Source organism: Colletotrichum chrysophilum (genome assembly GCF_026319265.1).
Source record: "Colletotrichum chrysophilum strain AFK26 chromosome Unknown scaffold_8, whole genome shotgun sequence".
NCBI lineage: Eukaryota > Fungi > Ascomycota > Sordariomycetes > Glomerellales > Glomerellaceae > Colletotrichum > Colletotrichum chrysophilum.
Window position 1 is genome coordinate 322,205 of NW_026517295.1, and position 27,506 is coordinate 349,710.

The window sequence follows — 27,506 nt, forward strand, 5'->3', positions numbered from 1 at the left end:
ATGGGCAGACGGAGCTGTCAGGGCTCAGGGCAGGCAAACTTCGGGTCGCGGAGGTGTTTCCTCGCAGCGCGGTGAGCATCAGCCTCGATTGGACGGAAGCAATATACGCTTTGCGCCCTGAGCCCTTGGGGGGCCAGATGCTTTCTGACTTGTGCAGGTCAGCACTCTGTCGAAGAAGGGAAAACCGCAGTGTGCGTGCCGAGGACGGGAGGTGCGGTTCGGTGCGTCCTGTCGAGCGAAAGCTGCAGACTTGAGAATGCTAGTCAAAACAAGTGTCGAGGCAAGTTCCGCGATTGCACGTTGCCGGAGCGTGCCTTGGACCCGTCCACAGGTACGTAGGATATGTGGAAAAGGTAAAATTACAAGGCAGGCGTTTGCCCGCACGTGGAGAGTGAGTTGGAAAAAGCAATGTGTTTCCAAGGACCACGGCAGAGTGGTGGGAAAAAGAAAGCAAGATCTGAGATCACCCACCGGTGAGTGGGAGAGCAGCCCGTTGAAGCTGAATCGGTCAAGGAGGTTTGGGCAGAGAAGCCTTGGTTTGTTTGGCAATGTCTCTGGGTGTCGGAAGCAACTTGGGAATCGATCAAACTGGGGTTGGCGGACGGCAGAGAAGAAAGAACGAAAGTCGCATGAGGTTGTGGTAAGCTCGTGTGAGGTTGAAGAGGCTGAGGCGGGAAGGGATAGATGAAGCCTAAACAAGGTGGGATGTCAAGCCTGACAAGGTAAGGCGTGTCGATTTTGACTTTTGTGCTCCCGAATAAGAGATCTGGACGTTGCTCGATTCGTCGTTGACAGCTTTCAGGACAGCGTTTGAAGGACCACGGACCCGGACATTGCTGGGCTTGCCATGCTGGGCCTGGGCGGCGCGTGCTGTCGAAAGCGTGGAGGCAGTTGGCTGCTTGCTTGATCAGTGATCACAAAGAGCACTCTGTCAAGTATGGGTACCCAGGGCGGGCAGGGAAACTGGACCGAGCTCAGTGAGTCCGAGAGCCAACAGCGGTGTTCGTACCTTAGGGTCGGGAGAGTGACGACGAGAGACGAGCAACCAACTGCGAGTTTTGGTCGTCTGGTGCTGGTGCTGGATCTGCTGTCGGGTCGGAGCTGGGTGGAATGAGATTGAGAGTGCCCACGAGCAACAGATAGGACAGTGGAACGAAGCGGGGAGCAAGGGGGCCGAGATTGGTCCAAACCGTCCAGGAAGAGAAAGAAAGCGATACGGATGGGGGGACATGGAGACGCGAACGTGCTGCGGGACAGGGGGTGAGCAGGGAAGGTACGTACCTTCACCTACCTGACTGGGCAGGCAACAGTGGGCTGGTGCCCCCGAAGGAAGGGGAAGGCCTCCACGACGGGCAAGAGGTGCAGGCGCATGGTACACTGCATGGGTATGTGAGCATCCGCTCCGGAGTGAACGTCCAGCGGACTGTGGGCTGGCTATCTATCTCCAGGGCCCAGCCGAGATCCATCAGACGGGCGGCGCACCGATGGCGATGGACGGCGATGATGTTGTGTTGGACCAGGCTTGCGTATGAGGTGGATGGCGCCCGGCGTCTGGAACCACGCGATGGCAGGCATATTCGAGAGATGATGGCTGCTGCCACAGCTGCCAGTGCCAATGCCAGTTCTAGTGCTACTGCTAGTGCTACTGCTACTGCTGTGAGGCACGAGCGAGAAAAGGACAGCCGACCATTCCTCATCAGGCAGGAGTTGAAGACCCCACACAGTGTGCGTCCTTCGCAGGGTTGTCGGGGTACATGATCCGCTAGCCGTAGGCAAAGCCCGAGTCGAGGATAATGAAAAGAATGCAGGGTAAATGAAAGAATGGATTGTGCGCACGGCAAGGCAAGGCAAGGCAAACAAGCAGAGCAAGCAGCATGGCCATGGAGGCAGGCAAGCAAGCAGGCAGGCAGGCAGGCAAGCGTCTGTCTTGTTGACCTGCTGCTCAGGCTCATGAGGGGGGCTAATTACCTTTTGCGAATCGCCAGTGACCGTCTTTGCTAACTGGAAGCTAATAGGTTGCGGATGCCTCACTTACACATACCTACCTGACATATGAACATCAACATCAATATCAATCTTATCCACGACCCCATACCGCTCCATCTCCCGGGACCAGGGCCGGATGTGCAGCACGCTATTTCTCCTCTAGCGCGCGAGCCACCTGAGATTGAGAAGGAGACAGATTGAGGGCATGCGGTCCAGCCTCGATCAACCATCAAACGAACTCGGACTTCGGGCGCGCAAAGAACCTGCCCTGCCCTGCCCTGCGGTCTGCGCTGCGCTGCGCGTTTGGTGTCAAGTCGCGGCAAGGTCTGCTCTGTGGTCCGTTCGTCTCCTCAGCACCGGCCGCGGTCAACCGCTGACCATACCTACCCTGTCGCCAATGGAATCACCCTGCTTACTCTCGGGCGAGCTGAGGGCTGAGGTTAGGACAACCGTTGGAACAGGAAGCGAGCGTTCTGCAGCGGCGTTGGAAACATGTTGCGGCAGTGCGTAGCGTTCACTCACTGCCTCTCTCTTCCGCCCTTGTGCATGTCCTCAACACCCTCAACAGCTTACAGCTTCACAGTGTGTTTTCGCTCCAGACGTCCCGAGACATCCAAAGATGAGATGAGATGGGCTGGGGGAGCAGCGCGTGGGTAGGTAGCATGCGGCAGGCTGCAGGCCTCAGGCGCAAGTCGGAGTCGGCGTCGGCGACAGCGACAACGACCAGCGTCCCGTCAGTCCATGTCAGATCCATCCCAGGTCCCGGAAAGCTGGCGAGCTGTTGCCGATCGAGAGGAGCCTACCTACACGTGTAGGAGCCTAGAGGAGGAGATGGGAAGGGAAGGAAAGAAAGAAAAAATACCTTAAGGCTCAGGGCCCTTCTCCTCCCAGCTCCTCCTCCCAGGAGGCCTAGGAGGCCCACGAGTCCCCAAGGGCAAGGGACGGAGAAGTACATAGTGCAGTACGTCGCCCAGTACCAGCCCGTAGGATGGATGTATTGCGGCACCTACCCTACCGTTACCGCGCCTTCCCTGCGTCTCCCTGCACCTTCCCCAGTCAAACCCAGTCTTACCGGGCCTTTTCCGTGCACGTGACTCCATATCCCCGGGCGGCTAGCTAGGGGTCCTGCGTCAGAGATTCCGGTGAAGCACCTCGCGCCTGATTCACTCACCACCATATACCCTGCTCGCTGCTCCTCTCTGCCTGCACGTTCCTGCAAGACCTCACAGCAGCTCCTTGCACCTTCACAGTGCCTTTTTCTTTGCTGCCGCCAACCCAACATCCAGGGCATCGCATCCATCTTTACTCCCCACTCCCCGGGAGGACGCCGTCCATCACATCCGCCCGCTTCCTTGCAGGTCCCCGGTGAACTTCGGACTGCAACTCACTCTGCGTTTCGTTTCGTTGGATGACCCCGAGCTCAGCACGTTTGTCGATTTATCGACCCTCAGTCTCTCCCTAGGTCATGCATGCGAAAAGCATGTACGCAGTATTCGTTTGCGGGATGCCATCATGCCCGTTTCGCTTGCGTCGAACACGGCGCTGGTTGGGTTCAAAGCTCACATCTCGCAGCGCCTTCTCCCGCCTTCACACCCTCTCCGTCTTCACGCACCAGCGCCCGCCTACGTGCCCCCATGTCTTACGTCCATCCCCGCGGCAGAAAGAGACTCCTTCGGCGCAGACACGCTCAACGCCATGGCCTGTAAGCTCCCGCATCGAGGCCTCGACTCGGCTTGGGGCTAGTCACTGGCACTCGATAGTGCTTCGCGGGAATCATCGCAATCTCGCTCCCTGAGTTGTCGATTTGCGCTTGCCGAATTCTCCTCAGAACCCGGCTCATGCTACAAGTTGAGCGAGGTGCATGAACTCAATCTTGTGGGATCTGAGCCCGTTAACGACCGTCTGGTGTCTATTGTCATATTCTCCCCCAGGGATGGCCTCACTTGTCAGCTGGGGGCTGGACCACCACAGCACAACACGCACCCAGGCCTAGAACAGGTAGCAGACTGTGACAGACGTGGCATCTCATCATCAACCTCTTCGCACCTTCCATGCGCCATCTCAGCGGCTCTCAGGCCTATCTCGGGAGCTCCGGGGTCCTTGAGATTCGCAGCCCTGCTCATCGGGCAACTGCGGTGTGCGCACATGTCAACTTGCATGCTCTAGCTTGGTATACGCACTTGCAGCGAGCAAGTTTTCACGCAACCTTTGAACCTATGAAGCATAGTTCCGAGGGGCTATGTCCCTTTGCTGATGTCTTGAACTATCATACGAACTCGGCCCGGATCAATCTTATCATTACTGTCACGAAGGAGCTGTCTTGATTTACGAACGTCATCTTAGCAACTGAACAAGCAGCATCTCGCCGCGGATGTGGCACGGCTGACTGCGCTGACTTCAGCTCAGAAGATTAAGCCATTACCCATCCAAGAGACGAGGCCCGTGTGGCTATTACTTCTGCGAAGTACTTTCCAAAAAAGGAATGTTGCAGGGCAGGTTTGGGGGCTTCAAATTGCCTACCAACCGACAGGACTGATAGGCCTTGCCGCCACTGAGGAGAATCTGCATCTTTCAAACCCTCGATGGGCGCGTGTAGTCAACGATAATTCGATTCCCGCTCTTCCATGAAATTCACGGCCCCGGTTGTCCAAGTCTATCGGCCGAGTTCGATCACGCTATGCTCTCTATGGACAACGAATCCAGCTTGGCGGGCTGCCTTGTTCAACGGCCATGGCCTTGAACCATACGTTTCTGGGACGATCGCATGGCCAACTAGCCCCAGTCCAGTACGCGTCGCATGTGCACTGTCGTCAAAAAGACCGTGCTGCTAGCGGTTCCTGAGGGATCCAGAGAGGATGCCCCTTGAGCTGTCAATCCCGCGAACGCTTCACTTCCAGACGGACCCCTCGCCATCGATGAATTCGGATTGGCGAGAACTGTGCAGAAGCATGCATCTTCTCGAACAGCTGCTCATTCGAGGGGTCGGCGACCTCAAACTGTTCAGACACTGTTGCTGCAGCTGTTGGCCCCGTGTGTCACCCCGCCTGGTGCCATCTCCACAGCTCCGGGTCCAACCTCACTCCGCAGCCCCGGTCTTGCTTAAAGATTCCTCGACAGATCCTAAGCCTTGGCTCGGCTGCCTCTTCCGCCTTTGACGGATGTAAAAAGCATCTCCGAAGACGACGGTGCTGACAAACGTTTATTGCTCCCGGACCCATTTCATGCGGCTAACGTCTTCCAAAATAGCGATTGTCGCATGTCGCCACTTCGCCGGAATGCCTCTAAACACTTTGCATGTAATTACACACAGTGGCGAGTCTCTCGCTTCACGTTCAAACTCGAAATATGCCCTCATCTCATGCCAGAATTTCTCAGGCCTTCAGCGCATCGCTAGGAACATAGAGAGATGATGCCGATTAGAGTCTCGGTTTCGGTATCAGCCCGAGTCCCTGAGCGAGAGCTTTGTCCGAGCATGTGTCGTAACCTCCAGACTGTGTTCAACCGTCTTCATCCGGTCAATGTGACAGTCCATCAAGTGCGCGCCGGCGCGCAAACGCCTTTAACCTCTTTGGGGCATTCTTCGCCAGCTGGCTCGTGACAATTGCGAGAGGGTTGCCTCTTTCGTGGACGTTTCCGAAGGAGATCGTACAGCCAGCAATTGCCCTAGACTTTCTCTCATCTCAAGACCTCCGAAAATTGAGTTGACGGCGGAGAGGCAGAGACCACACGCTCCCAAGAACGTCATTCCTCACTGAAGCCCCCCTCCCTGGCTCCCGCCCGAGCCTGCCTAAATTTCCCTCTGACAGCGGTGTCATTGCTTTGAGTTTGACTGGGAAAGTAAGCAACTCAGAGTTGTCCCAGGTCTCTGGTTCTGAACTCTCTTTGGTGATTTGCTGTGGGCTGTTTGGCATGTTGCGTCAAGTTTCATGCCTCGACCCTCTCGTAGAGGAAGAGACCGAAAAACCTCGGCGGCTGATAAGGGTGTCGCGCTAAAAAAACGACAGCATTGGCATGGCAGCTGCCAAATCTTTCGGTCTGTAATGACGATGGTTCCTGTCACTGTATCAAGCTTCTGTTTGGTGGCTTTGCATTGTCTTTTAACTCCAGACGGCCCAGGTCTCTGGCGTTTGGGAAACGAAGTGCATGATATCTTCGCGAAATCATCTTGAATTGGCCAAGCGTCTTCTTCTAGGGAAGGTGATATGCTACGGTCTTTTTCACATGCCGAATGTCACGTTCACGCTGTGCTTGGTTGCATGTGTTCGTTGATATAATTCAAGGCTCAGTGTTGGTTGGCGATAGCTGAAGCATCTTTGACCATTTGTTGCTGACTTTCCGAGGTTGTCTCATCTTGCATGGTATATAAGCAATGAGATGACACAGAGTCTGAAGCAAAGAAGTGTTCCGGAGTGAAATGCCGAAAGAGAGGTTGTCAAACAGAGGGACAGCAGAGAGCAGGACAGCGGCGAAGATAAGTAATCGGCGAGAAATTGATGATAACCTTGGCCGGGATAATTGAAAAAATACAGCATCAAAAGGCAGTTGAGAGACAATCTAAAGACGAACGATGCCGTGTAGACGAGGGGCAATTCAAAGACAGAATCCTACTCCAATGTCGAGCAAGACAAAGGAAGGTCAGCTCGCTGTCTACAAAGGCATTCATGACAACTACCAATACTGGGATTCAAATGACCACGAAGATCAAGTTGAGGATCAGGAGCCAAACATGGACAATAGATCCCATACTTAAACACTGTCGAGGGTTGATACAACCGAGCAGTTGTGGGGCTATATGCTCATTATTAGGACGAGAAGTTGATGCTGCATAGAAGTAAACTTGCTAATTCTCGCAGACTGAATGATTGTCTTCTACTTTCAGTCCATCTGCGGGTTATGATTGAAAGAAACCACATAGTTTCGTTTCTTCATACATGCTGCCCCGGAAACACTCACCATCGTCCTACAGCCCTCTCTGTTTGTTGACACCTACTTGCCAATGCTGAAGACATGTCACCTTAAAAGTCGTATCTGAAATCGGGGTTCTCCTTATCCGTCAAGTCCGCAAAAGCGTTCGAATGCTCAATCTTCTCGTCCTCGCCCCCATGCCCCTTGACACCAGCCTTGCCATCCTCGGATATCTCCTCACCGGCCATGCTCGAAGGGTCTGCAGCGGCGGCGGCAGCCGTGCGCTTGGCCTTGTTGCGGCGGACAAGCAGGAACCGCATCAGAACGAGGAAAAGGTTGAAGAGGACGTAGAGGCAGAAGTGGGCCGTAAAGCCCTTGCGGTAGCGCGGCGCGTCGCTGTCCTGGAAGATCTGGGGCGCCGTCATGTTGCCCGCGGCCCAGCCGATGAAGGTCATGGCCAAGGTGGTGGATTTCTTGGTCTGGCCGGCGATGTTGCGGGAGATGAGGGAGAAGATGAGGTTGCCCTCGGCGAGGTAGAACTGAGTGCAGTAGAAGGCGATCAGGAGGCCGATGCGATTGGACCCCGACGGCGGGATGCTGTAGATTACCGCTGTGCCGATGATCGCGGGGCTGGATGCGAGTTAGTTTTCTGCTTGAAGGGAGAGATCTAGGACTTACATTGTCCAAGCCTGTGGGAAGCGGTGTCAGTACAAGAGGTCATGATGGGGGAGAGATGGTATGTTGACGCCGACTTACATGCATAACCCAAGCAGTCTGTTTCGACCAGGTCGCCAGCGTTGCGCTACCAAGCATGACGATGATCGTGACCGCTCCCTGGGCGATATTCAGAAGCTGTGTCTGGAGATACGTGAAGCCGAACGAGGAGATGATCAAGTTGGAGAAGACGCCCAGCCCGCCGATGATCAAGGTCGAAGTGACCTGGAGCAACACGTAGCACCAGACCACAGGGTCGGTCACGGCTTCTACCATCTGGTAGCGCTTGTACGTCTTGTTCTGGATGCCGGTCTCGTTGGCGCGGACACGCTCGATCATAAGACGCTTCTGGTCCTCGTTGAAGCACTTCGCGGCCATGGGCGAGTCGGGGAGCCACCACCCGATGAACAAGCCCCAGACGCAGGTTGCGGCGCCCAGGACGAGGAAAAGCAACTGCCACGACTTGATGTCGTGGCCGTTGTAGTGCGACGCGCCGTATGCGATGAGGCCACCGACCTGTGGTTGTGTCAGCTGACTTCGTAATCCTGAAGGGCATCGTGTTTGTCTGCGGATATCCCGATCAAGTCTAGATACTGGGGAACTTAATCTCGAGTAGCCGTCAGAGCATATCGTAATACATACCATCAACTGAACACCAGTCATGCAATACCAAAGCGATGTGAGAATGGATTGTTCTCTCTTGGTGTACTTGCGGACGCGAATTAGATTAGCTGAACTTGGGTGCTCAGGGGGTAAATGGGTTAGTAGCATACCCACATGGAAGTCCTGTCATGTATGTTAGCACATCCAACAAAAGTTTCGAGGATCAAGAGCCACGTACATGATGATGAAGGCAGGTTGGACACAACTTTCAAAGACTCCGAGCAGAAACCGAACAACCATCAGCCCGGCAAAGTTCTTGGCGGCGGCAGAGCAGGCAATGACCACGCCCCAGCAGAAGACGTTGACGGAGAGATACTTGGCGACCGGAAACTTCTGCAGCAACATGTTGGTCGGATACTCTCCGACCAACACGCCCATGTAGAGGATGGTGCCGAGCCAGCTGCGGTAATGTCAGAACACTTGACTTTAGCTTTCTTAGTAAGATGGACACACCTGAATTGGTTATTGTGCGTAAGACCAGCATCTTGTCTAATGTTCATCACAGAAGCAAAGCCAAGAGTGCCCTTGTCGAGAGACTGACAGAAGTAGGTGCCCAGCATACAGGCCAGAATGCGGCGGTTGATGATCCAAAACAACTCTCTGCTTTTCTTCTCATCGACATAGGTTGCCGTCATGCCGGCATATTCATGGGTCTAGCAAAATGTTGTTAGTGGTGTTGTCAGGGTGTCCTTCGGAATACACTAGGCTGACCTCCTTGTCTCCCTCGCGATGCTCGACGGGAACTTCAGAGACAGGCGTAATGGCGCTGCCTCCCTGAGCCGGTGTACCTTGCTTCATGATGTCTTGTGAGTGGGTTCCGTGGATCCGGTGAGGTCTCTAGTGATTAGATATCGAAATGGCTTGGTCGTGTGTCTCCATGCCCCCTTTTACCCCGGATTTGACCTGGTTAGTGAGCCTCCTATATGCAGACGATGCTAGACTTTCTGGGGACCCCAACTTTTGCAAATCCGGAGCGGCGGAGTCAGAGAAGCTCCTCGCGCTAGAAAGGTGAGCTGATGGTGATGCCGGGGGTGCGACGCGGGCGGAATGGCTGCTCGGACACGTCTCCGGTACCTACCCCGGTGCCCGGAGACGGGGGGTTGGTTCAAGGTGGGCGGATCGTCGTTCGGGTGTTGCCTTGCATTGGGCCTGCCACCTAGGCCTCAGAGCTTTCAGAATGCAAACTTGGCTGCCGCTAAATTGTTTGCTGCCCCCTTGGCTGGTGAATCTTTTCCTGTACTACAACTTTATGGGCTGGTGGTATGTGATGGTGATTCCTGGTTGGAGCGGTTGATGGCAAGCAGCACTTGAACCGAGGTCTTGACCTGAAGACGTCGAAGAACCTCTCGTGTCCCGGACATGCTGCGTCTTGCTACTGGCTCGGTGGCAGAGGGCAGACTAGCCATACAAAAGAATCGGACTTTTACTTAGTCACGTTTCTGGCCAAACCTTCTGCTTCTTAGGAAGAGACTTTTGTTGGAATCCTCGTGGGAGAATCTTGTGTGGACATTTGTTCGTCCGTTCAAGGAAGCTATCATGTAGGCTATCGGCACAGCTACAGCGAGTGCACGAGCGGAAATCACAGGACGCGTAGCAAGGGTCCAACCCGCTGTGGCTTTCTCTCAGCGGTCCATCAGCGTGGCATGTTATTTGTGACAGGCCTGCATTCCCCGCACATCTTCCCCACGTTCGAGTTTCGATCCCCAACTTAGCTTGGATCGAACGGCACCCCTTTCTGAACTTGGATAGCTCGCCCGATCACGTCTTTATTATCAAAATGTTGACTCCTACAAACTCCATTCACCAGCCTCAAGTGCTTTGTGATTTCCGTGGTCTCGGGTTCAATGGCGTTCGATGACGATGACGAGGCCATGTCTGGTCGCTCCGGCGGTGAAGAAGATGGCCAGCCGCGGTCCAAGAAGAGACGTACAAACTCGAACACGAATGGCTGTGATACGGAAGGCCCAGCGTAAGAATTTCTCGCGCAACGAACTCTGGTACGCTTGTGATTTGGCTCACGAAGAATCTCAGCTGTCAATCGTGTCGGAAAAAGAAAGCGCGCTGTTCCAGACGACAACCCTGCTCTGCCTGCGTGCGATACAGTTGGTTCATATCTCCAGGATCTATGGGAGCAATTCTCTGATATCAAACCCCAGATGTCGAATGCGTGTACGACGACAGGAGGTCCAAGCCAGGACTTCGAACTGGGGCTGTCGAGAATCTCAGCCAGCGGGTCGGTGAGTATCCATCAACATTTCCGATCATTCGCCAAAGCCTTCACTTGATGACTGACGTTTCACAGCAACTCTTGAGAACATGTTTCTAGGCCAAGGAGTCCTATGGCAGCAAGTATTCAATGCCTTGAGCACCGCAACCCACCTCAACTCTTCCAGTCCTAGTCAAGAGGAGTCATTAAACCCGTCGCTCAACGAAACGGCTGCTTCGCTGAAGAACACCCTCGCGACCCTTGCTGAAGGTGGGGAGCCGGCGATGGCAACTCTCGCAGCTTGGCGCCCGAAGAATCCAGAAACACAGACGACAGCGCCCAAAGAAAATACACGCGTCAACGCCAAGCTGGACTCCGTGTTTGGTGATCCTCTACTTCCTGAGGCGGACCTCGTGGACAATCTTGTTGAAATTTACTTTGCGAATATCCACCCCTGGATCCCGATGCTGCATGTCCGCCAATTTCGCGAGCGCATGCTGGATCCCGAACAACGACCGCAACTGAGTACGATATTCCATGCCATTGTGAGCCTCTGCGCGAGATTCTCCCAGGATGCCCGTCTTGGTTCTCCCGAGGAAAAGACTCGGTACGCAAAACGATGTCGGCAGTTCGTTATCTTGAACAGCATGGAATCTTTCTCGGTGGAAAATTTACAGGCGTTGACGATTATTGCGTTTGATACTGTTAGTCCATCAGCTCACCCTAAATATGTCACACGTTCTGACAGCGGCTTGACAGATTGGAAGCGGCCGAGGGCCCTCTGCATGGGTAAGACATCCTGCCAGTTTCCCCGTCACAAAGCTGATGTTGTAGTCAATCGTTGGAAGCATGACGAGAACTGTGGAGCAGCTGCAACTCAGCGTGGAAGACGAAGACCAGCCCCCGGCTTCGAAACGTCTCATAAAGAGAATGGAGTTCCTGAAACCCTGTCGATTTTGGAGTGAAAGAGAAGAGAGGCGGCGAGTGTTTTGGAACATCTTCCTAATGGACCGGTTCTGCAGCATTGCGACTGGATGGAACTTCTCATTGACCAGTGCAGATGTCAAGAGACGCCTTCCATGCGAAGGTGCTCTCTGGGAGACCGGCAAGCCGCTCCAGACACCGACTCCGTATTTCGGTGTCGCTGATCAGTCAAGCGGTGCCACCGGAACACTCCCGTCCGCGAGACCAGAGGAAGCGGCCCAAGACTCGCTGGGAGGGTTTGCGTACTGCATAGAGGCCACTGAAAGCCTGAGTCTGGTCACGTCATTCTTCCTCCAGCAAGCGATTGATGTCTCAAAGCCCCATGAGATACAGGTCTGGCTGATGAAGTTCAAGCAGCTTGACTTGCGTCTAGTGCAGTAAGTCTGGTTCGATGCGCCAAAATACGTGCTGTTTCTGACACTAGCAGATGGAAGATATTCCTGCCCGAACAATGGCGTGAAGCATGCGTCCTCAACAACGATGGGATCATGGACCCCAATCTGTCCTTGGCCCACGTAACGCACAATACCGCTGTTGTTCTCCTCCACCAGGGCATCGCCTACCCATTGCCCGAATGGCAATCCACCCGCATCCGATTACCATCCGCCTCTAGCTCAGAAACATGTCTCGCAGCTGCTACAGAGGTCGCGATCATAGCCGAGAAGTTTCTCCAGGACTCGCAGCACGTCGTTAGTCCTCAATTTGCTTTCTGTCTCTTCATCTGCGGACGCATGTTCCTGGCGCATTCACTCTACTACAGCGTGACGCTGCCAGGTGGCTTTGATTTGCTGGTGGGGAGCTTGCGGACGATAGCAAAGAGGTGGAATGGCCCTGGCGACACGTCGGAGAACCTGGCTTCGAAGTTTGCAGGGAGGCTTGTCCAAGCTCGTCAACAAGGCCATGGCATGTTGGACATCAGGCAGGCTGTATACTCGGATGACAGGCACGAAATATCCTCTCCGCTGTCCGGCAACAGTCTAGGGCCGCCCGGCGCCGTCCGTTCCGGGGCGGGTCATCCCAACAATGGCTTCTCTCCGAGGCCTGGCGGTGCGTATGTGGACGGATTCGGCGCCTCTGCTGTGGATTTTGATCAAGAAGCGTCTCCTGACAGCATTTCCATGGCCTTCCCCCCGCTTCCTCTGGCTTTCCATGCTCAGAACCCCAGCAGAGGGCCTACCGCAATGCCATCACCTGTGCCGGCGAACCTGCAACCTCATATGGGCGCTTACGATCACTACGATATTGGGGTTCCGAATGGTCATAATGGAGGACAAAGCATGGTTGGAGAATTTGAGGACCTCAACGCTTACCTGGACTACTCTTTCCTGCCGAATCAACGGGTGAGCATGTTTTCTGGGGCGGCGGAGAAGGAATAACATGGAACGACACCCTTCAATCACTAGGAGAAGACTTGTTTTGCCCCCAACGTAGCATAATCTCATATGGAAAGTATACACATGGTCACAATCTATTGGATCTATGCACTTGCTTTGTATACTCAAGCACGCTCCTCGAATAATTCTGGAACCCCCATCTCTAGAAGCTTGTTCCCTGCCAGCAAGAAGAAGTAGTCGGCGTACACCAGCCCGTGGTTTGCCCATCTTCTCGGTGCGAATTCATAGTTGTTGATGGTCGCGCCGTTCAAGATCGTTTCAGGCTCACCTTCCCCGTCCACGTTCCAGCCGATATCTTCCTCCACGGTCCCATGCTCAACGGTGTCGATCGTCCTCTTCGACTTCAGATACCGACCGCCACCATTCATATGGACACTACATGTGGCTCGAATGAGCTTGATCGCATGCTTCAGGTACGTCGACTCTCTTCCGAGAGAAGACAAGGCCTCGTGGATCAACAGCATGCCGTAGGCAGTGATCATCGCGGCACTGACATCCGGAGGCTGCGGTTCGTCCTTCGGAGCCGTGAAATCCCACGGAGGGATCCAAGTGGATGGAAGCTGGGCGATGAAGTACTCCGCGCAAGAAATGGCGGTCTCGAGGAAGGAGACGTCACGAGTCCAGCTGTATGTCTGCGCAAAGCCAGCAATGGCCCATGCCTGGCCTCTCGACCAGGAGGATGTGTCGGAGTAGCCTTGGTTTGTGATATTCTCCTTCGGCACGCCGGTCTTCTGTTCAAAATTCACCACATGGAATGTCGAGAAATCTTCGCGGATGTGATGGGTCCGGGTCGTTTCGGCATGCTTGACAGCGGCATTGTACATGTCCTGGTCTCCGAGCTGGGCAGCAGCCCAGAAGACCATGTCGAGGTTCATCATGTTATCCTAGAGGGGCCATTAGTACTCCTGATGATGACTGGTTGTGTTGGGGATCCCTTACGATGATGACAAGAAAGTCCTTGCTTGGATCCAGAAACTTGTACCGCTTGGTAACGCAGACGTCCCAGGACCGAATCGATCCGACGGTGTTGTCGTATCGACTATAGAGAGACTTCGCGGCCGTGATGGCGGACTCGAACGCCCGTCGGTCATGGTTAAGCTCCCACGCCGGGCGAGCCCATGGGAAAATCATGAAACCGAGGTCATGGGTCGTCGTGAGATGTGCGTTGGGATGGAGGTTTTCCGTCCACCATGTACAGGCAAACCTGCAGTTTGGGTCAGATTAAGGAATCGGATTTTGAGAAATTGCAATCTTACTCCAGATGCATCTGGTGGGGTTCTTGTCCGCCGCGTTGTCCCAGATGCCTCAGCAGGTGGGTATGCTTCCGTCGTCGCTCTAGAAGGAGGTACAGACATCCTGGGAAGAATCCCGACGTCCAGAAGTCCAGCTCCCTATAGACGTACTTCGTACCACCTGGCTTGGTGTACTCCGGAAACAAAGTTGGCGGTGCGGGCTAGGAATAGTCGGTCAGCCTGCCACTTCCAGCCTGCGGAGGGCGGTTGCATCTGCTCACTGAGGAAAAGCTCTGCTGGGCAACACCCCATATCTTGGCGGCTGCTTTTGTAGAAAAGAGCATGTACGAAAAGGGTATCTCGCTGCTGTTCGTTGACAGGGGAGGAGTCGTTAGACCGTCTGTCTCTTCTGCATGCTCATGGTAGACCTTGTTGCGCTTCTGTATCTGATGTCATGTAAGTCCTAAATCTTTTCTCTAGACGAATTCTCTTATCTTACCGAAGCAGTCCCGTTCATCGTCGATTCAAAGCCAGCACGGCCTCTCTTGACGCCAGTAGTTGTACCTGTGTCGGGTGCCATAGTCTTGTATATCAAATCGAAAGAGGCCAAGTCCGCCACAAAACGTGAAAGAGATCTTCGGCCGAAGATTTGACCAAGCTGGAATTTTTCGGAACTCAGGAGACTCTCATGTTTGGGGCAAGCCTTTCAAGTAGGCGCTCCTCCCAAACGGACTTAGTCACGAGAAAGCGCTCTCTTAGGCGCGACTTGCCTTGTTGCCCTCCGCAGAGCATGCCAAGAACACTGATTCGTTCTCGGCAGAGATTTCGGGCCGTCGGGCCATTAGAAAGATCGTCAATGATGATGATGTGCTAGGGTAGTGTGTTCATCGGCGCCGTCGGAGAATGCTCCGGTATATGCCCCGGCTCCGGTCGGTGGAGGCCATGCCGTATTCCATCTAGCATCATCTTTCCGCAATTCGGATCCCCCGCGTTAAGGCGCGACAGGAAATCTTTGAATAATAAGCGGATAGTGCTCGATAAAGTTTCCTGGTGTGGTTGTTAGATATATGGTAGGCTCTTGAGGGAGGTAGCATGTACTGGAATGAACGTGCAGGTTACTTTTGTAGGAAGGATTAAAAACGAAGTGGCGAGAAAAGAAAGAACCAAAGAGAACCAAAGAGCAGTACTGTGTTCTTCATAGATGACGGTTACATTCCTGATAGCGTGAAGCATTGAACCCGTTGCTTGCCTTGGAAGTGATTGGGCGTTTCTTCCCACATACCAATTCGAGACAATATAGGTAGCTGCGAAGATAACCATACCGATTTTACAGTTAACAGTATACTCTGTCACTGAGTAATCTCAATCTTGTATTTGAAGCGTATTTCTAGACCTTTTTACCAGCTTCTTTTGTGGATTTCTTGTATCGTACTTCGCATCATTTCGGGCTCAACGCCTGGCATCCTAAGAGTAAAGCCGTGTCAAAACGAGTCCATGCAAAACTGTAACACAATACTCGAGTGGTGTAATCGACGCAAAAGACAGAGATCTCCCATGATCAAACCTTTGAGATCAACAAGATATCAAGAGCACCTTGGTCTGCCTAACCTCCACGTTCTTTAACAAAACCTTGCCCTCCAAAACTTCCACATCCTCCGCCGCCCAAACCTCCATCACCTTCACCCCATCAGGACACCCTTTTTCCAGCCCGATGCCATCAAGCGGCACATTGATATTTGCCAGATCGTTCCCATAATTCAACGCCAGCACCACGTGTCTATACTTTCCAGTGTCGACAGGCCCTGCCCAGACTTGCACCTTGCCCTCTGTCGACAACTCCGGCAAATACTTCACCGCCTCGCCCCTCTGGTCCTGAGATATGGCAATAATGTCCCGGTTCAGAAGAACCTTCAACGACTGCACTCGAATCTTGGTCACATCAGCACCAATAATAAGCGGCGACTTCAACCCCGCCCAGAACGAAAAGTGCGTCTGCTCCTCGACCTCGCTCATGACGTTCCCAACGCCAACCTCAAGCATGTCCATATCCGCCCACGACATCCGCCCCTTCTCCTGAAACGGCGAGATCTCTCTCATCTTCCGGATCATCGTCAGCACACTCACCCCCGCATATCCCGTGTTCAGGCAGTACGCAGTCGGGCAGACGCCGGCCTTGTCCTGCGCGAACGAGGCGTGGATGTCCCCAGACATGCGGTACGACCCCGCACCGACCTGGTCGGCCCAGTACCACGGGAACTGGTGTCCCCACTGGCACAGCGAGTAGAAGATGTCGCGGCCGGTGTTGCGGAGGGCGTTGGACATGGTCTGGAAGCGCTCCTGCTGCGTGTGCGTGCCCGCGTGGAAGCCGCCGCAGTTGTCGTACTTGAGGTAGTCGATGCCCCAGTCCGCGTAGGTTTTGGCGTCGAGGTCCTCGTAGCCCCAGCTTCCGGGGGCGAAGCCGCAGGTGAAGATCCCGGAATCGCTGAGCAGGCAAGATGTCAGTTAATCTGCCTAATGTGATGAAAAAAAGGGGGGGAGCGCAGGCACCTGTATATCCCGACCTTGAGGCCCATGTCGTGAATGTGGTTGACGAGAGCTGAGCCTCCCGAGGGGAAACGCGTGGAGTTGAACTCTTGGCGCCCGTCCGTGGCACGTTCGTCGGCTTGCCAGCCTTCGTCCATGATCAGGTACTTGTAGCCTGCTGCTGCAAGCCCCGTGTCAACAAGGGCTTTGGCCGTGGTTTCGATGATGGACTGGTTGATGTTTGCCTTGAATGTATTCCAGGAGTTCCATCCTGATGCAACATCAGTTTGCCATGCTGCTCGCGTGTTGCGCTATAGGCTTACCCATCTGCGGCCGGGAAGCCATGCCTCCAGGAGCTCCCAGGGTTGGAGCAGCAGCTGTGACGAGAAAGCAGAGCAAGAAAATCATGGTGCCGGCGACAGGGACAAGATTAGACAGACCCAATGTCCAATATCCGCCAGCTCATCTTGATATTTACATTCATATACCAGCATGTAGCCACAAATATCAAGAAATATGGCACATAGCAAACTCGTCACTCCCCTGAATCGTCCGGTGAATCCTCCGATGCGGGTTGTCCCGATTCGCCGATGATCTGCGAGGGATGTCGGGGTAAAGTTGTACCCCGCAACTCCGGGATGATTATCGGGGCTCGGCGCCGGCCCGGGAGACTGTGATCCGATTTTCATGTGCCTCAACCTTCTCTTCATGATGGAGGACTACAGGAATGCAAAAACATAAATAGACATTCCCGCCCAACCTTCATCCCGGGCTGGGAGGCTTTGCCCTCAAGAAATCTCGTCATGAAGTTATCTACGGTCTTGGGCTTCATCGTCTTTGGAGTTGTCTGTGCTAGGGGCTCTTCCGATAGACGGCCGCTATCGTATGCCCCGAAGCCAGACGGCACGTATGTGCCCGCGAAAGCTGACGGAGTTACCACACTCTTGGATTTCGTCAAGTCTAGAAGCGACTTGACTGAATTGGCCAAAGTCCTGAATGGATCAGCAGGTAACAAAACCTCTGAGAGCACATCGCGGCTACCCAAGGAATGAAGCTAATGAACGGCAGGTTTTCTTGAAGCATTCGACACAACCCCCACATGGGACTTCACCTTCTTCGCCCCTTCCAACGAGGCCTTTGCAAAGCACACGGGCCAGTACTTCAACACTTTCACACCGACACCCAAGGGCAAGTGGTGGCTAGGCAATCTCATACAGCACCACTACATCCCCAACACGCAGCTCAACATCAGCGTCTTCAACGAGACAGCGTCGCGGATACAGGCCGGGTCGTATCTGTACATCGGGACGCAGATCAAAGACAGCACGCTGTGGCTTAACGACGTAGCAACAGTCACAGAGGGGGACTTGAGGGTAACCAAGGTACGCGCTGCTGTCACCCCTCGCGGCATGACTGACTAACGGATTAAAACCAGGGTACTGTCCACATCACCGACCGAGTCCTAGACCCTTCGGCGCAGCTTTTCGAAGCCGACCGGCCGAAGGCGGGCCAGAAGTTCATCCCTGGGAGCTGCTCTGACACTTCACTGCCATACTGCTAGTGTGGACGCGCACTTGTTGGGGGCGCAATTGACGATAGATAAGAACTGCTAGGGCAGGGAAGTGAGCGCGGCCATGAAGTTCGATAGTAGACCGAGATGATCGACAATTCTCCGACATGCCAGAACGTGGCGCAGGGTGGTGAATGGGCAGAAGCGGGTTGCTCACTCCATTGGAGCCGTTGCAGTTGTCTCAGGCCGTTCCGATATTCCGTCCTTCGGGGCCATCCCTGTCGTGTCTTCGTTCCCCTTAGTCGTGCGAATCCACCGCACCACATCACACGCGCCCGACATGAGTGAATTTTCGCCCAATCGACCTCAACGAGCGACGAGCATGCATCAATAAAATCAGCCCTGATGGTCTAGCGGTATGATTCTCCCTTAGGGTTGTCAGTTCGACGGTTCGATCTGGGAGAGGTCCCAGGTTCGATCCCTGGTTAGGGCCCATTCCTTTTTGCGTGTTGTGCAGATGTGGCGGTGAGCGTCAGACCGACGCCGTTGGGTGGCTTTTTTAGTGACTCAACGGTCGAAAGGAACGTCTCGTCCATTTTAGCGTACGATGAAAATTTCGACTGAAAGCAATTACAACTCGTTAATAGTTTCTCCCGGATATGTGAATGAAATCAGACCTCGCTGTTTCGTCGAGTCAGCCTGGTCTTGTTTGTGAGGACTGAGCAGACAATGTGCAATTGTGCAGCTCCAGGGGAAAAAAGTGCAAATCGAAACGAATTGCCCCTCAGCAATCAGCAGTCGATCTTGGTAGCGAACCATGAAATTGTCAGACGTGGGAACAGTCACAGACCAAGAGTCGAAGAAGATGAGCCGCAAGATGCAATGTAGCCCTATCCGCGCACGGCATTGAGTTGCCGGTGGAGTTGGGTGTTTCCCGAGACCCGCGCTCTCGTTTCTCATGATCCCATGAATCGACACACGCAACGGAACGGGAACGGGAGCGCAAGTTGGGCGAAACGTGATGCAGGGCCTTCAGGCGCGTCAACGGCTGTGCATTTAATGCCCACTTGGAGGGTTTTCTGCGGCTGCGAGGAGACGACAACGCGATGAGATGCAAGGAGCAGAAGCGAGAAGCGAGAATGACAGGTCTGGGCGTCCAAACAAACCTGGAAGCAATTCGTGTATGAAAATCACATTCCTCATGTTGAGGCTCTGGACCTTCAGCGGCGCAGTCGGGGCAGCGGACGGACGAAATGAAGAGAGACAGCAGAAAAAAGAGAAGAGGGCCCGAGATGGCACTAACGGCCCTGATCCCTGGCGTCGTTCCCGAGCACCACCGCAACCGCAGCCCACAGGCTAAGCCCACAGCGCCTTTTTTAGTCGCCCATCTCCGGCACACACCTTGATCGGAGTAAGGTAGTGGAGACGGCCTGTAGCAAGTGTCCAGCATTTTAAGCATGGTTCACCAGGGGAGCCAAGAGTATGGAAATTGGACGTAGGCGGGCGGTAATGTCGTGCCACCGCCGCTGAAAAACAGCGACATGGTTGGGCGAGATGGTGCCATGAGGGGCAAATCAATTAACAACCTCGCCTCAATCCGTAGAGTTGTTCCGGGGTCATTCGTACGAGAGAGAGGCACCGGGCGCTAGAGCTCGGAGGAAGCCGTGGTTTTGTGAAGCGTGAAGGGGGAAAAATTGACCGATGAACGGGAGGGAAGGAGAATGGACGCGCGTGTAGAGTGGTATTTTGGCGAGCGGTTGCGACATGTCTCGCTGGCTGATGTCGCGTACGGTTCCTCTGCAAGTGCCGTAATGCCGTGCAGCGCATATTCGACGTGCTAAGGGTGCACGGCTTCGAGGAGAGAAGAGGGAGGCTCTGCTGGCTGGTCGACTCCTGTTTCTCTTTTGCTCCAGAGACGATGATGTAAGTCCGTCGTCCGTTCAGACTCAGCAGTGCAGTTCGCGTTTGGTTCCCTTGTAATCGTCGCTCCCGCTGAAGTAAGCCCCGGTGTAGCAGGCATCAGCCATGCTTTACCACGTGAAAGTGGGAAGCAGACCTTACATAAGGCAGTGCTTGGGACCAGGAGGATGTATCGTTTGTGCTGATTTGCAGTGAAAAGTGACTTTCATGGCCTTAGGTCAGCGGGTTTCTTGCGGCAGGCCCAAGCCAGCCAGCAGCAGCCCTAAGCAACGGGGCCAAACGGACGACCACCCCAATCAGGCGACTCTTGGACATTTTGAGCGTCATGATTGGCCACAAGCCCCGGATCGGTGGCTGCACGGCTCTTGCGCTGGCGCGTGCCTCTACCGCCTGCATGAGGGCGCCCCTCGGCCCTGAAACACGTCTCGTCAGGGAATTCGAATCATCACGACCTCCCTTTCCTCGTCCACAGTCCCTCCCCCCCTCTGGCAGTCTCTTTTCGCACTATCCTTTCCTCCCTTTCTTCCCCTTTTCCAGTGCGCTAGACACAGTGTGACACCGGTGGGCTGGTCCCCAGCTGTTTCTGGTGCGTTTCTCATTCTCCCATCTGCTGTTCGAGCCACCGAAAAGTCGAGAGGGGTCCCTGCCGCCGCGCCCCAATACGTAACCCACCGGACGCTGCCACCATTGACCAAGACCACCACCAAGACAACCCAAGAGCCGCCCACCCCTGGTCGCCCTCTCACTGGCTCTCGTCCACTCTCTTGACTTCCCTTCTCGATACGGGCCCCTCTCCTGCCACCAAGAATCTGGCGATTCTTCTCTGGGGTCTCCCTGGCCAGCTCAAGTCTCTCAGGTCTCAGTCTCGTCCGAGACAGCAGTGTGGATACCGGCCGCTCTCCCGTTCCACCTCCTCAGACTTCCAGTTGCGCCTCTACTCCTTCGCTCCCCTTCTTCTCCTCCCAGTCCTACGCGAAGCTGGGTTCCTTTTGGAGAGCGACCTTTGGCCATACTCATCTTCTTGTACAATCGTTCAATCCGACCTGATTCACTTCTTTGGCGATACCTTCGGTTCGTCACCTTCTCTCTTTCTATACCTTTTTATTTTACCGTTGCGATCGTCCCCCGCTGGGTCGTGGAGGTTTCGTGTATTTTTGCTGGTCGAAGACAGTCCTTACCCACGACATCGACCCCGACGAACCCGCATACGACTTTTGAGTCCGTAAACAAAGACGCCGGTCGTCAACCAAAAAACCTCGAAAAATCTTAAATCTATTCGAAAGAGGAGGACAATCTAAGAGGAGGATTATCTGGAACGGTTGAGGGGCAGCCAAGTCTCTCCGGGCGACAACTCTCTCGGGTCTCGTGGCTGCTCATTATCACGACAGCAAACCGCCATGGCGAACAAGGTGCTGCTGGCCTACGTGGCCGCCGACGCAGTCTTCGTCATCACCGGAGCCATTCTCCTCGGTTACTCCCTCATCAACCAAAACACCGTGAACGAAGCGCCGAAAGAGGGCGTCGAGGCCGCCACCAAGTTGCTCACGAAGCAATTCCCTCTGACCGGTACGTACTCGAGCGCCAATGCGATGGTTCGGCGACGGGCATATCGTGGGAACATGAAGCACTAACAATAAGCAGCTGGTGTCGTCAACGCCGTCTTCATCTTCGTCACTTTCCTCATGACCATCCCGGGTATGATCACTCCCGCCCGTGGATGGCTCAAGCTCTCGGGCTATCTCGTCACCTTCTGCGGCCTCTTCAGTCTGGTCCTCGGAACCTACCTTTGGGTCACGACTCTCACCACCAAGGCCGACTTTGGCAAGCTCTGGATTGCCGCCGACCCTAGCGTCCAAGAACTCATGCAGACTGCTGTAAGTGCCCTCGTCGACTGCATAGCAAAAGAATGCGGACTAACACTGGCTAGTTCCAATGCTGCGGATACTTCAACAGCACGTCTCCTGCCTTCGTCACCGATGTTCAGTGCCCTAGCCCTGCCGCCGCCGCACTCCAGAAGGGCTGCGCCGCCCCGATCACGAGTTTCGCCAACGTCTTCGTCGACAACATTTTCACCGCCGTGTTCGGCATGGTCGGCATCGACGCCCTCCTCGTCGTCTGCACCGCCATGCTCCTCAAGGACCGCAAGGAGCGCGAGCGCTATCGCCACATCGACGAGAAGGCAGGCTACCGTGGATTCTAAGGGGCGCCTTCCATGGGTCCCCCTTCTTCTGCCTTTGGGGCACAGCCGCAGGCCAAATGAATCGGAACCGAATTTCTTGTCTCTCCTTGGACGACTTTTTTGCTGTGGAAACTTGGAAGCAGAGCAAAACCGCGACCCCCTTTTTTTCTGTCTTTTTCGGATGGGGAAGATTGAATTGAAATCGCCTTACCGCTCCGCGCCCGCGGCCATTGATTGGTCTTAATGTTCAACCCGCCTTCTTAGACAACGTGGACAGGCAAAAAGAAATCAAACCTTCTCCCCCCTTTTTGGCATCCTCTGAGCCAGTCCCTAATCCGAGGGACACGGCTACGACTCTTGACGTATGGAACGAAACCTGGACGGAGATATTCGAGCGAAAGTCTGTTTTGTGTGACGGCCACTTGTCTCTTCCTCTCTCCAAACCTACCTCTCTCAGACCCCTTTTTTTGTGTGGACATCATATATAGATTTTTAGTGTTGATTATCTCTGTTCTGTAAGAAGGGGGGAACTTGCCCTGGAAGTCAATCCTGTTTCTATACATTGCGTTCCTATGCGCCGTGATGTGAATATGTGTGTGATTCGATGCAATTTGAGCCGTGAGCGACTCGGCCAGAGCCGAGTGTGTTCAGGAGCTCTTTACACAGAATCCTCCCAGGGGAGAAGAGTGCATATATACACAATCTCCGATCCATTTGGGTCACTCTACAGCATGTTTACCTGCGACGACGTTGACGTGAAGAGCTAAGAGAGCCAAGAAGTCCCCAATCTATTGCCACAGGCCCCCAGAGGCCCAGATAAACGAATCAAGACCAAAATCCAAGAGGTCGTTGGCAAGATGTAAACTGATAGGCGCTCGAAATAGAACGAACAGCGTCTGGGGTAGACGTGCCAAGTAAACCTAAGCGGGTTCATGATGAGGAGTCTGGCCAATGGAAGCGGGCGGAGGGCCCTGTCGTCGGTGCGTGAGATATAAACGATCTGGGCCACCTCCACCCCCCGCATAAACAACGACGACGGGAGATTGACGAGATGGATGGTTCGGGTAGATTGGATGACGATCTCGAGGATGATGTGGAAGAAGAGGGACGTTGTATTTTGATGAATTGTTATGGTCTGCGAAGTTGGCCAGTTGCCGTTCTCCGTCGAGGTGACAGTATTTTCTTCCATCGGCATCAAGGGCGCTGTCGACTGGACTCCTCTACCCATACTCTTCTTCATAATGACGGAATCGCGTTGCATCTCTCCGCCAGACACATGTTGCACATGTCGATCATCTCCATTACCTCAGAATAGCCAGCCGTCAAAGAATAAGAAAAAACGACGTAACCTTCAACCCGCTGAGTCTGCGGCGCCACCGACTATGGTCCGCCTCCTTCCTCCCACATGCCCGTAGCCGCCAAATATGTCCGAAGAGAGTGCAACCCACCACCATCCGAAATATATGCACGTATACGCACGAACCCCCGATGACTTCAGCTCTTCCGTGTCACCGTGAACACGGCCGATGCTAACGAGTCAGCCCGATGGTCTCCGTTGTGCCGAACTTACCGTACTTGGCATGCCGTCACATACACTTTCCGCGAGACGTTGTCATGTCTTTTTGCTAGTGCGAACTATGATATTGATAGATTGGGAGCCGCACGTAGAACGCTGATGGGCTGTGAACCTCTCTCAGAGCCTGGTGTAGGGAGTTGAAGGCTTGGAACTTTCTTAACTTCTGGCGGTGTTTGATCCCACTTTTGAATTGTAAATTCGTCGGTTATTTGTCGTGGAGTAAAATTGAATCGAGTCGGGTTCAACTTTGTCAACCATTCTATCTCTAGGTGAACATTTGTGTGCACAGAAACACCCCTCAACCACCCTCGTGCTAAGAGCGAACTTCGTAAATTGCGAGAAAGAAGTTTGCCTTGTGTTTAGTTATAGCAATCAGAATGGATGGATGGCGAATCGTCCTCCACAGAACCATAACCACCGAAACCTGTCGGCAGAAGAAGGGACCTCGACGTGTTCCATATCCAGGCTCCAGTGATGGTCCCTTTTGTCAACGGCGAAGTCCCCCTGCCGAGAAGCACCCTGTCCTCGAGTGATCCGATCCATGATCATAAAAGGGAAGCCGGTCTGACGCGACAAGATGTCATCGTCAAAGCCCTTGCCAAACTCACCAATTTGACCACGGTCGAGATCCAGATAGCATGCTTTCACGCAGATCTTAGAGAAAAGGCGCCAAGGAAGCCAAGAGGCCGAGCGAGCTCATCTGCCTTGCTGGTTTCATTCAAGACCAACTCACAGGTTGTAGCCTGAGTAATCGTATGTAAGAACCTGGACAACGAGAAGGATGAGAAGACATCCCTTGGGGATTACTAGCAAGCGGCTGAATGTCCTGGGCAGTGAAGTGACCCTAAGATCAAGCGGGACTGGGAATGTCGCGCTGGGGGATGGAAGGCTGCGCCCGGGTCATCTCGGCGGAAGGATTTGCCTGGCTGAACTACAAGCTCTTTAGGAAGAGGAAGTCCTGGCCGTAGAGACAGCCATACCGTCTCATCCACGATGAAGGCCTCCTCTCTGAGTGGCATGTGCCAGCAGCACCCAATGCGCCATGTTGATATTCTCCGGACTATCTCATGTACTGCCAGGCAGCATATTCTTCCCGTTTTCCCTACGAGTACCTTGAATGGAGGACGTCTATTATTGCAAAAACAATTAACCACAGGACTCTGTCTCTTAAATTCTGAAATAAACAGAATCCCACGGGGTCTTTGGTGCAGAGATAAACGTTGCTCATAGGCTTGAATCGAAAATGGCCAAGAATGGCTAGCGTGCGAGAGACTTCAAATGATGAGCTCTACAGCCACCACATACATCGCACAGTTCACAGACAAAAAGTCCTCGCCAAAGCTTCGCATTTATTTCTTCTTTTGAAAAGAATGGTCAATGAATATCATACTGTCGAAAAAGTCCGTCTCGCCAAGGGAGCTCGGAACGTGGGTCAGGTATCCTATCCTACAATATACCCCGAAACCCACGTGTATTTATACTCTAGATGAAACAATAGAGGGACAAACGCCCACCCGTCACCCAATCTCATCATGCCAGCCTCACGCTCACACACACACACCAAAATGTACACATGGGAATTACGCCGGAGGGAGGCACGCGATGAAAAAAAGGGGGCAACCTGCCGAGGAGGAGAAATAGGAGGAGGCAGCCAACATTTCGCATGAAGCATGAAGAAAAGAAAATGAAGGAGGTAAAAAAAGGATAAAGTGAATAATGACGTGACAAAGTGGCTTTCCAATACTCATACAGGCGAATCATCACTAGTCCGGCCGCCGCCGCCGCCCCGCCCCCTATCATGCTGTTGGGCCCGGTCGTCACCGCCGCCTCCGTTTCCCCTCCGTGGCCCGTGAGCACTACTACTGCTCTCCGGCCTCGCCTCGTCGCGGAAGAACGCGGGCCAGCTCCCGCTGCTGCTCGGCGGCGCACCCTCGTCTCCTCCGCCGGACCCCCGCCACCACTTGAGTTTCCAGATACCCCCAAGCGCCTCCTGCAGGGACGGTTGGCTGCTCTGGCTCTTGCGGCGGCGGCGAGCCGTGAAGCCCGGGAACCCGGTCGACTTGCGCCGCCTGCGGCCTGCGGGTCGACGCTGCGAAGGGGACTCGCTACTGGGGCCCGCCTCTGCTGAAGAGGATGTTTGGGGTTGGGTGCCGCTTGTGCGGCGGTGGCCGAGGAGGGAAGTCGACTCGGTGATGTCGGGCATCGTGCTTGATCGCCTGCGCGAGATGGGCGGGCTTGACGTATCGCGATCCTCGAGCTCGCCCCAGATCTCGGCACGTTCTTGCCATCTCCTGCCCTTCTTTGGACGGCTAGGCGTAAGTGGAGTTGTCTCCCCGCTCGCTACGTTAAATGTTGAGTATGTTACGGGTAGAGGGTCGTCCTCTTCGTGAAGGCTGTACAAGTCGTCGCCGCCAAGGAGGGACTCCTCCTCGTCTTCGGTGTCCTCCACGAGACCCAAGCCGGGCGCCAGGGAAGACTGGCCTACTCCCGGTGTATGTTGTTCGTCGCTAAGGCGCCATGATAGCGCCAACACGCCTGATAATAGGATGGCGGTGCCTAGAGCAATGAGTCCGCCGCGGAGGGGGCTGATAAGGTCGGTCTGGTTGAAGTAGATCAAACCATCCAAAATGGCAATGATGTTGTAGATGCAAAAGACCATTGGATACAAGACCGACGTCGACACAAGCTTCAGGCCGCGGTGGAGGTAGTAGAGCTGGCTGAGGGCCAGGGTGACCAGCGCGAGAACCAGCACCCAAGCCTGCCAGTGAATGAACTGGTTGTCGCCGTCGGCGATCGTCTTAATGATGAGCTCGACCGCGGACTTGGCAACCAGCAGAGAGTGCGCGGACACGATGCCGCTTATACAGCCGTACGACAGGCCGCGCACGAAGCGGAATCGCGAATTGGTCGAGAGGCTCGTGAAGGCATCGAGGCAGTCGATGGTGATGGCGATGGAGAGGACCAGCAAAGCCTGCATGATCATCCATATTACAAAGGATCGGCGGCCGAGCAGGCCAAGCAACTCCTGGAGGTTGTGCGCAGGAGAGGGGATGGCTCCAAAGACGGCGATGAGCACGGCACCAGCGCAGACGAGCATGGTGCCCCAGAGAGACCAGCGCGTGAAGGGCTCGTTGAGTATCAGGGTGGCGCATATCGAGTTGAAGACGAGGCCGGAGGCCTGAAGGGTCGACAGCACGGGGAGAGGGAGGGTCGAGATCTGGACGGAGCTACCGAGCAGGTTTGCGGCGATGAACATTCCCATTCCCAGCTGCCACCTGCCCCTCCGGTAGGGCGGCCTGCGTATTTCATGCGGGCCCTTTTCGTCCTCGAGGATGTGCGATTTTCGTTGTAGCGTCAGGCCGAGGCTCTGGACGCTGGTAGATAAGAGACCGACGATGATTCCGATCTGGAGAGAGGCTCAAGTGTTAGCGTCGCCCGTCACGAATGCAGGCTAGGTGAGATGAAGGGGAGGTGGACGTACGGCGATTGTCCCCCCGGGGGAGATGCCGCCAAGGGACCCCATTGCGCGCGCAAGAGCTAGCTGTCGGTCATCTGGCAGCGATGGTCGAGAATGAAGCAGCGGCGTAAGGCCGTCGGTCTCATGGATTTATCTCGTGCCGTCCCTTGTATCCGCGCAACCGTTTGCCCTCCCTGTTGTGCTAGCGCTTTCGTGCCGTGTCTCTCTTCGCTGGCTCCGGGGCCGGATGGCAATCG

General features: G+C 54.5%; 8 protein-coding genes and 1 non-coding gene across 9 annotated transcripts; 5 read left to right on the forward strand and 4 right to left on the reverse strand.

The window, feature by feature from the left end:
- Positions 1-7,001: 7,001 nt before the first annotated feature.
- On the reverse strand, positions 7,002-9,066 carry COL26b_001771 (uncharacterized protein; the record flags this gene model as incomplete). Its single annotated transcript, XM_053174713.1, has 7 exons — positions 7,002-7,521; positions 7,570-7,580; positions 7,648-8,121; positions 8,379-8,391; positions 8,447-8,668; positions 8,722-8,921; positions 8,980-9,066. The coding sequence occupies 7 exons, from the start codon at positions 9,064-9,066 to the stop codon at positions 7,002-7,004; spliced, it is 1,527 nt and encodes a 508-aa protein (XP_053041336.1).
- Positions 9,067-10,112: 1,046 nt separating this feature from the next.
- COL26b_001772 (uncharacterized protein) lies at positions 10,113-11,267 on the forward strand (the record flags this gene model as incomplete). Its single annotated transcript, XM_053174714.1, has 4 exons — positions 10,113-10,194; positions 10,425-10,505; positions 10,595-11,081; positions 11,234-11,267. The coding sequence occupies 4 exons, from the start codon at positions 10,113-10,115 to the stop codon at positions 11,265-11,267; spliced, it is 684 nt and encodes a 227-aa protein (XP_053041337.1).
- A 212-nt stretch (positions 11,268-11,479) lies between these two features.
- On the forward strand, positions 11,480-12,834 carry COL26b_001773 (uncharacterized protein; the record flags this gene model as incomplete). The annotated part of the gene is made up of 2 exons (XM_053174715.1): positions 11,480-11,835; positions 11,886-12,834. The coding sequence occupies 2 exons, from the start codon at positions 11,480-11,482 to the stop codon at positions 12,832-12,834; spliced, it is 1,305 nt and encodes a 434-aa protein (XP_053041338.1).
- Positions 12,835-12,956: 122 nt separating this feature from the next.
- Positions 12,957-14,119, reverse strand: COL26b_001774 (uncharacterized protein; the record flags this gene model as incomplete). Its single annotated transcript, XM_053174716.1, has 3 exons — positions 12,957-13,736; positions 13,792-14,056; positions 14,109-14,119. 3 exons carry the CDS (start codon positions 14,117-14,119, stop codon positions 12,957-12,959), a joined length of 1,056 nt encoding a protein of 351 aa, XP_053041339.1.
- A 1,537-nt stretch (positions 14,120-15,656) lies between these two features.
- COL26b_001775 (uncharacterized protein) lies at positions 15,657-17,015 on the reverse strand (the record flags this gene model as incomplete). Its single annotated transcript, XM_053174717.1, has 3 exons — positions 15,657-16,566; positions 16,632-16,878; positions 16,931-17,015. The coding sequence occupies 3 exons, from the start codon at positions 17,013-17,015 to the stop codon at positions 15,657-15,659; spliced, it is 1,242 nt and encodes a 413-aa protein (XP_053041340.1).
- A 395-nt stretch (positions 17,016-17,410) lies between these two features.
- Positions 17,411-18,168, forward strand: COL26b_001776 (uncharacterized protein; the record flags this gene model as incomplete). Its single annotated transcript, XM_053174718.1, has 3 exons — positions 17,411-17,615; positions 17,676-17,989; positions 18,043-18,168. The coding sequence occupies 3 exons, from the start codon at positions 17,411-17,413 to the stop codon at positions 18,166-18,168; spliced, it is 645 nt and encodes a 214-aa protein (XP_053041341.1).
- A 348-nt stretch (positions 18,169-18,516) lies between these two features.
- COL26b_001777 lies at positions 18,517-18,610 on the forward strand. The gene has a single exon. It is a non-coding gene; the product is annotated as a tRNA-Pro (tRNA).
- Positions 18,611-21,434: 2,824 nt separating this feature from the next.
- Positions 21,435-22,237, forward strand: COL26b_001778 (uncharacterized protein; the record flags this gene model as incomplete). Its single annotated transcript, XM_053174719.1, has 3 exons — positions 21,435-21,603; positions 21,679-21,911; positions 21,965-22,237. The coding sequence occupies 3 exons, from the start codon at positions 21,435-21,437 to the stop codon at positions 22,235-22,237; spliced, it is 675 nt and encodes a 224-aa protein (XP_053041342.1).
- A 3,299-nt stretch (positions 22,238-25,536) lies between these two features.
- COL26b_001779 (uncharacterized protein) lies at positions 25,537-27,054 on the reverse strand (the record flags this gene model as incomplete). Its single annotated transcript, XM_053174720.1, has 1 exon — positions 25,537-27,054. The coding sequence occupies one exon, from the start codon at positions 27,052-27,054 to the stop codon at positions 25,537-25,539; it is 1,518 nt and encodes a 505-aa protein (XP_053041343.1).
- Between the last annotated feature and the right edge of the window lie 452 nt (positions 27,055-27,506).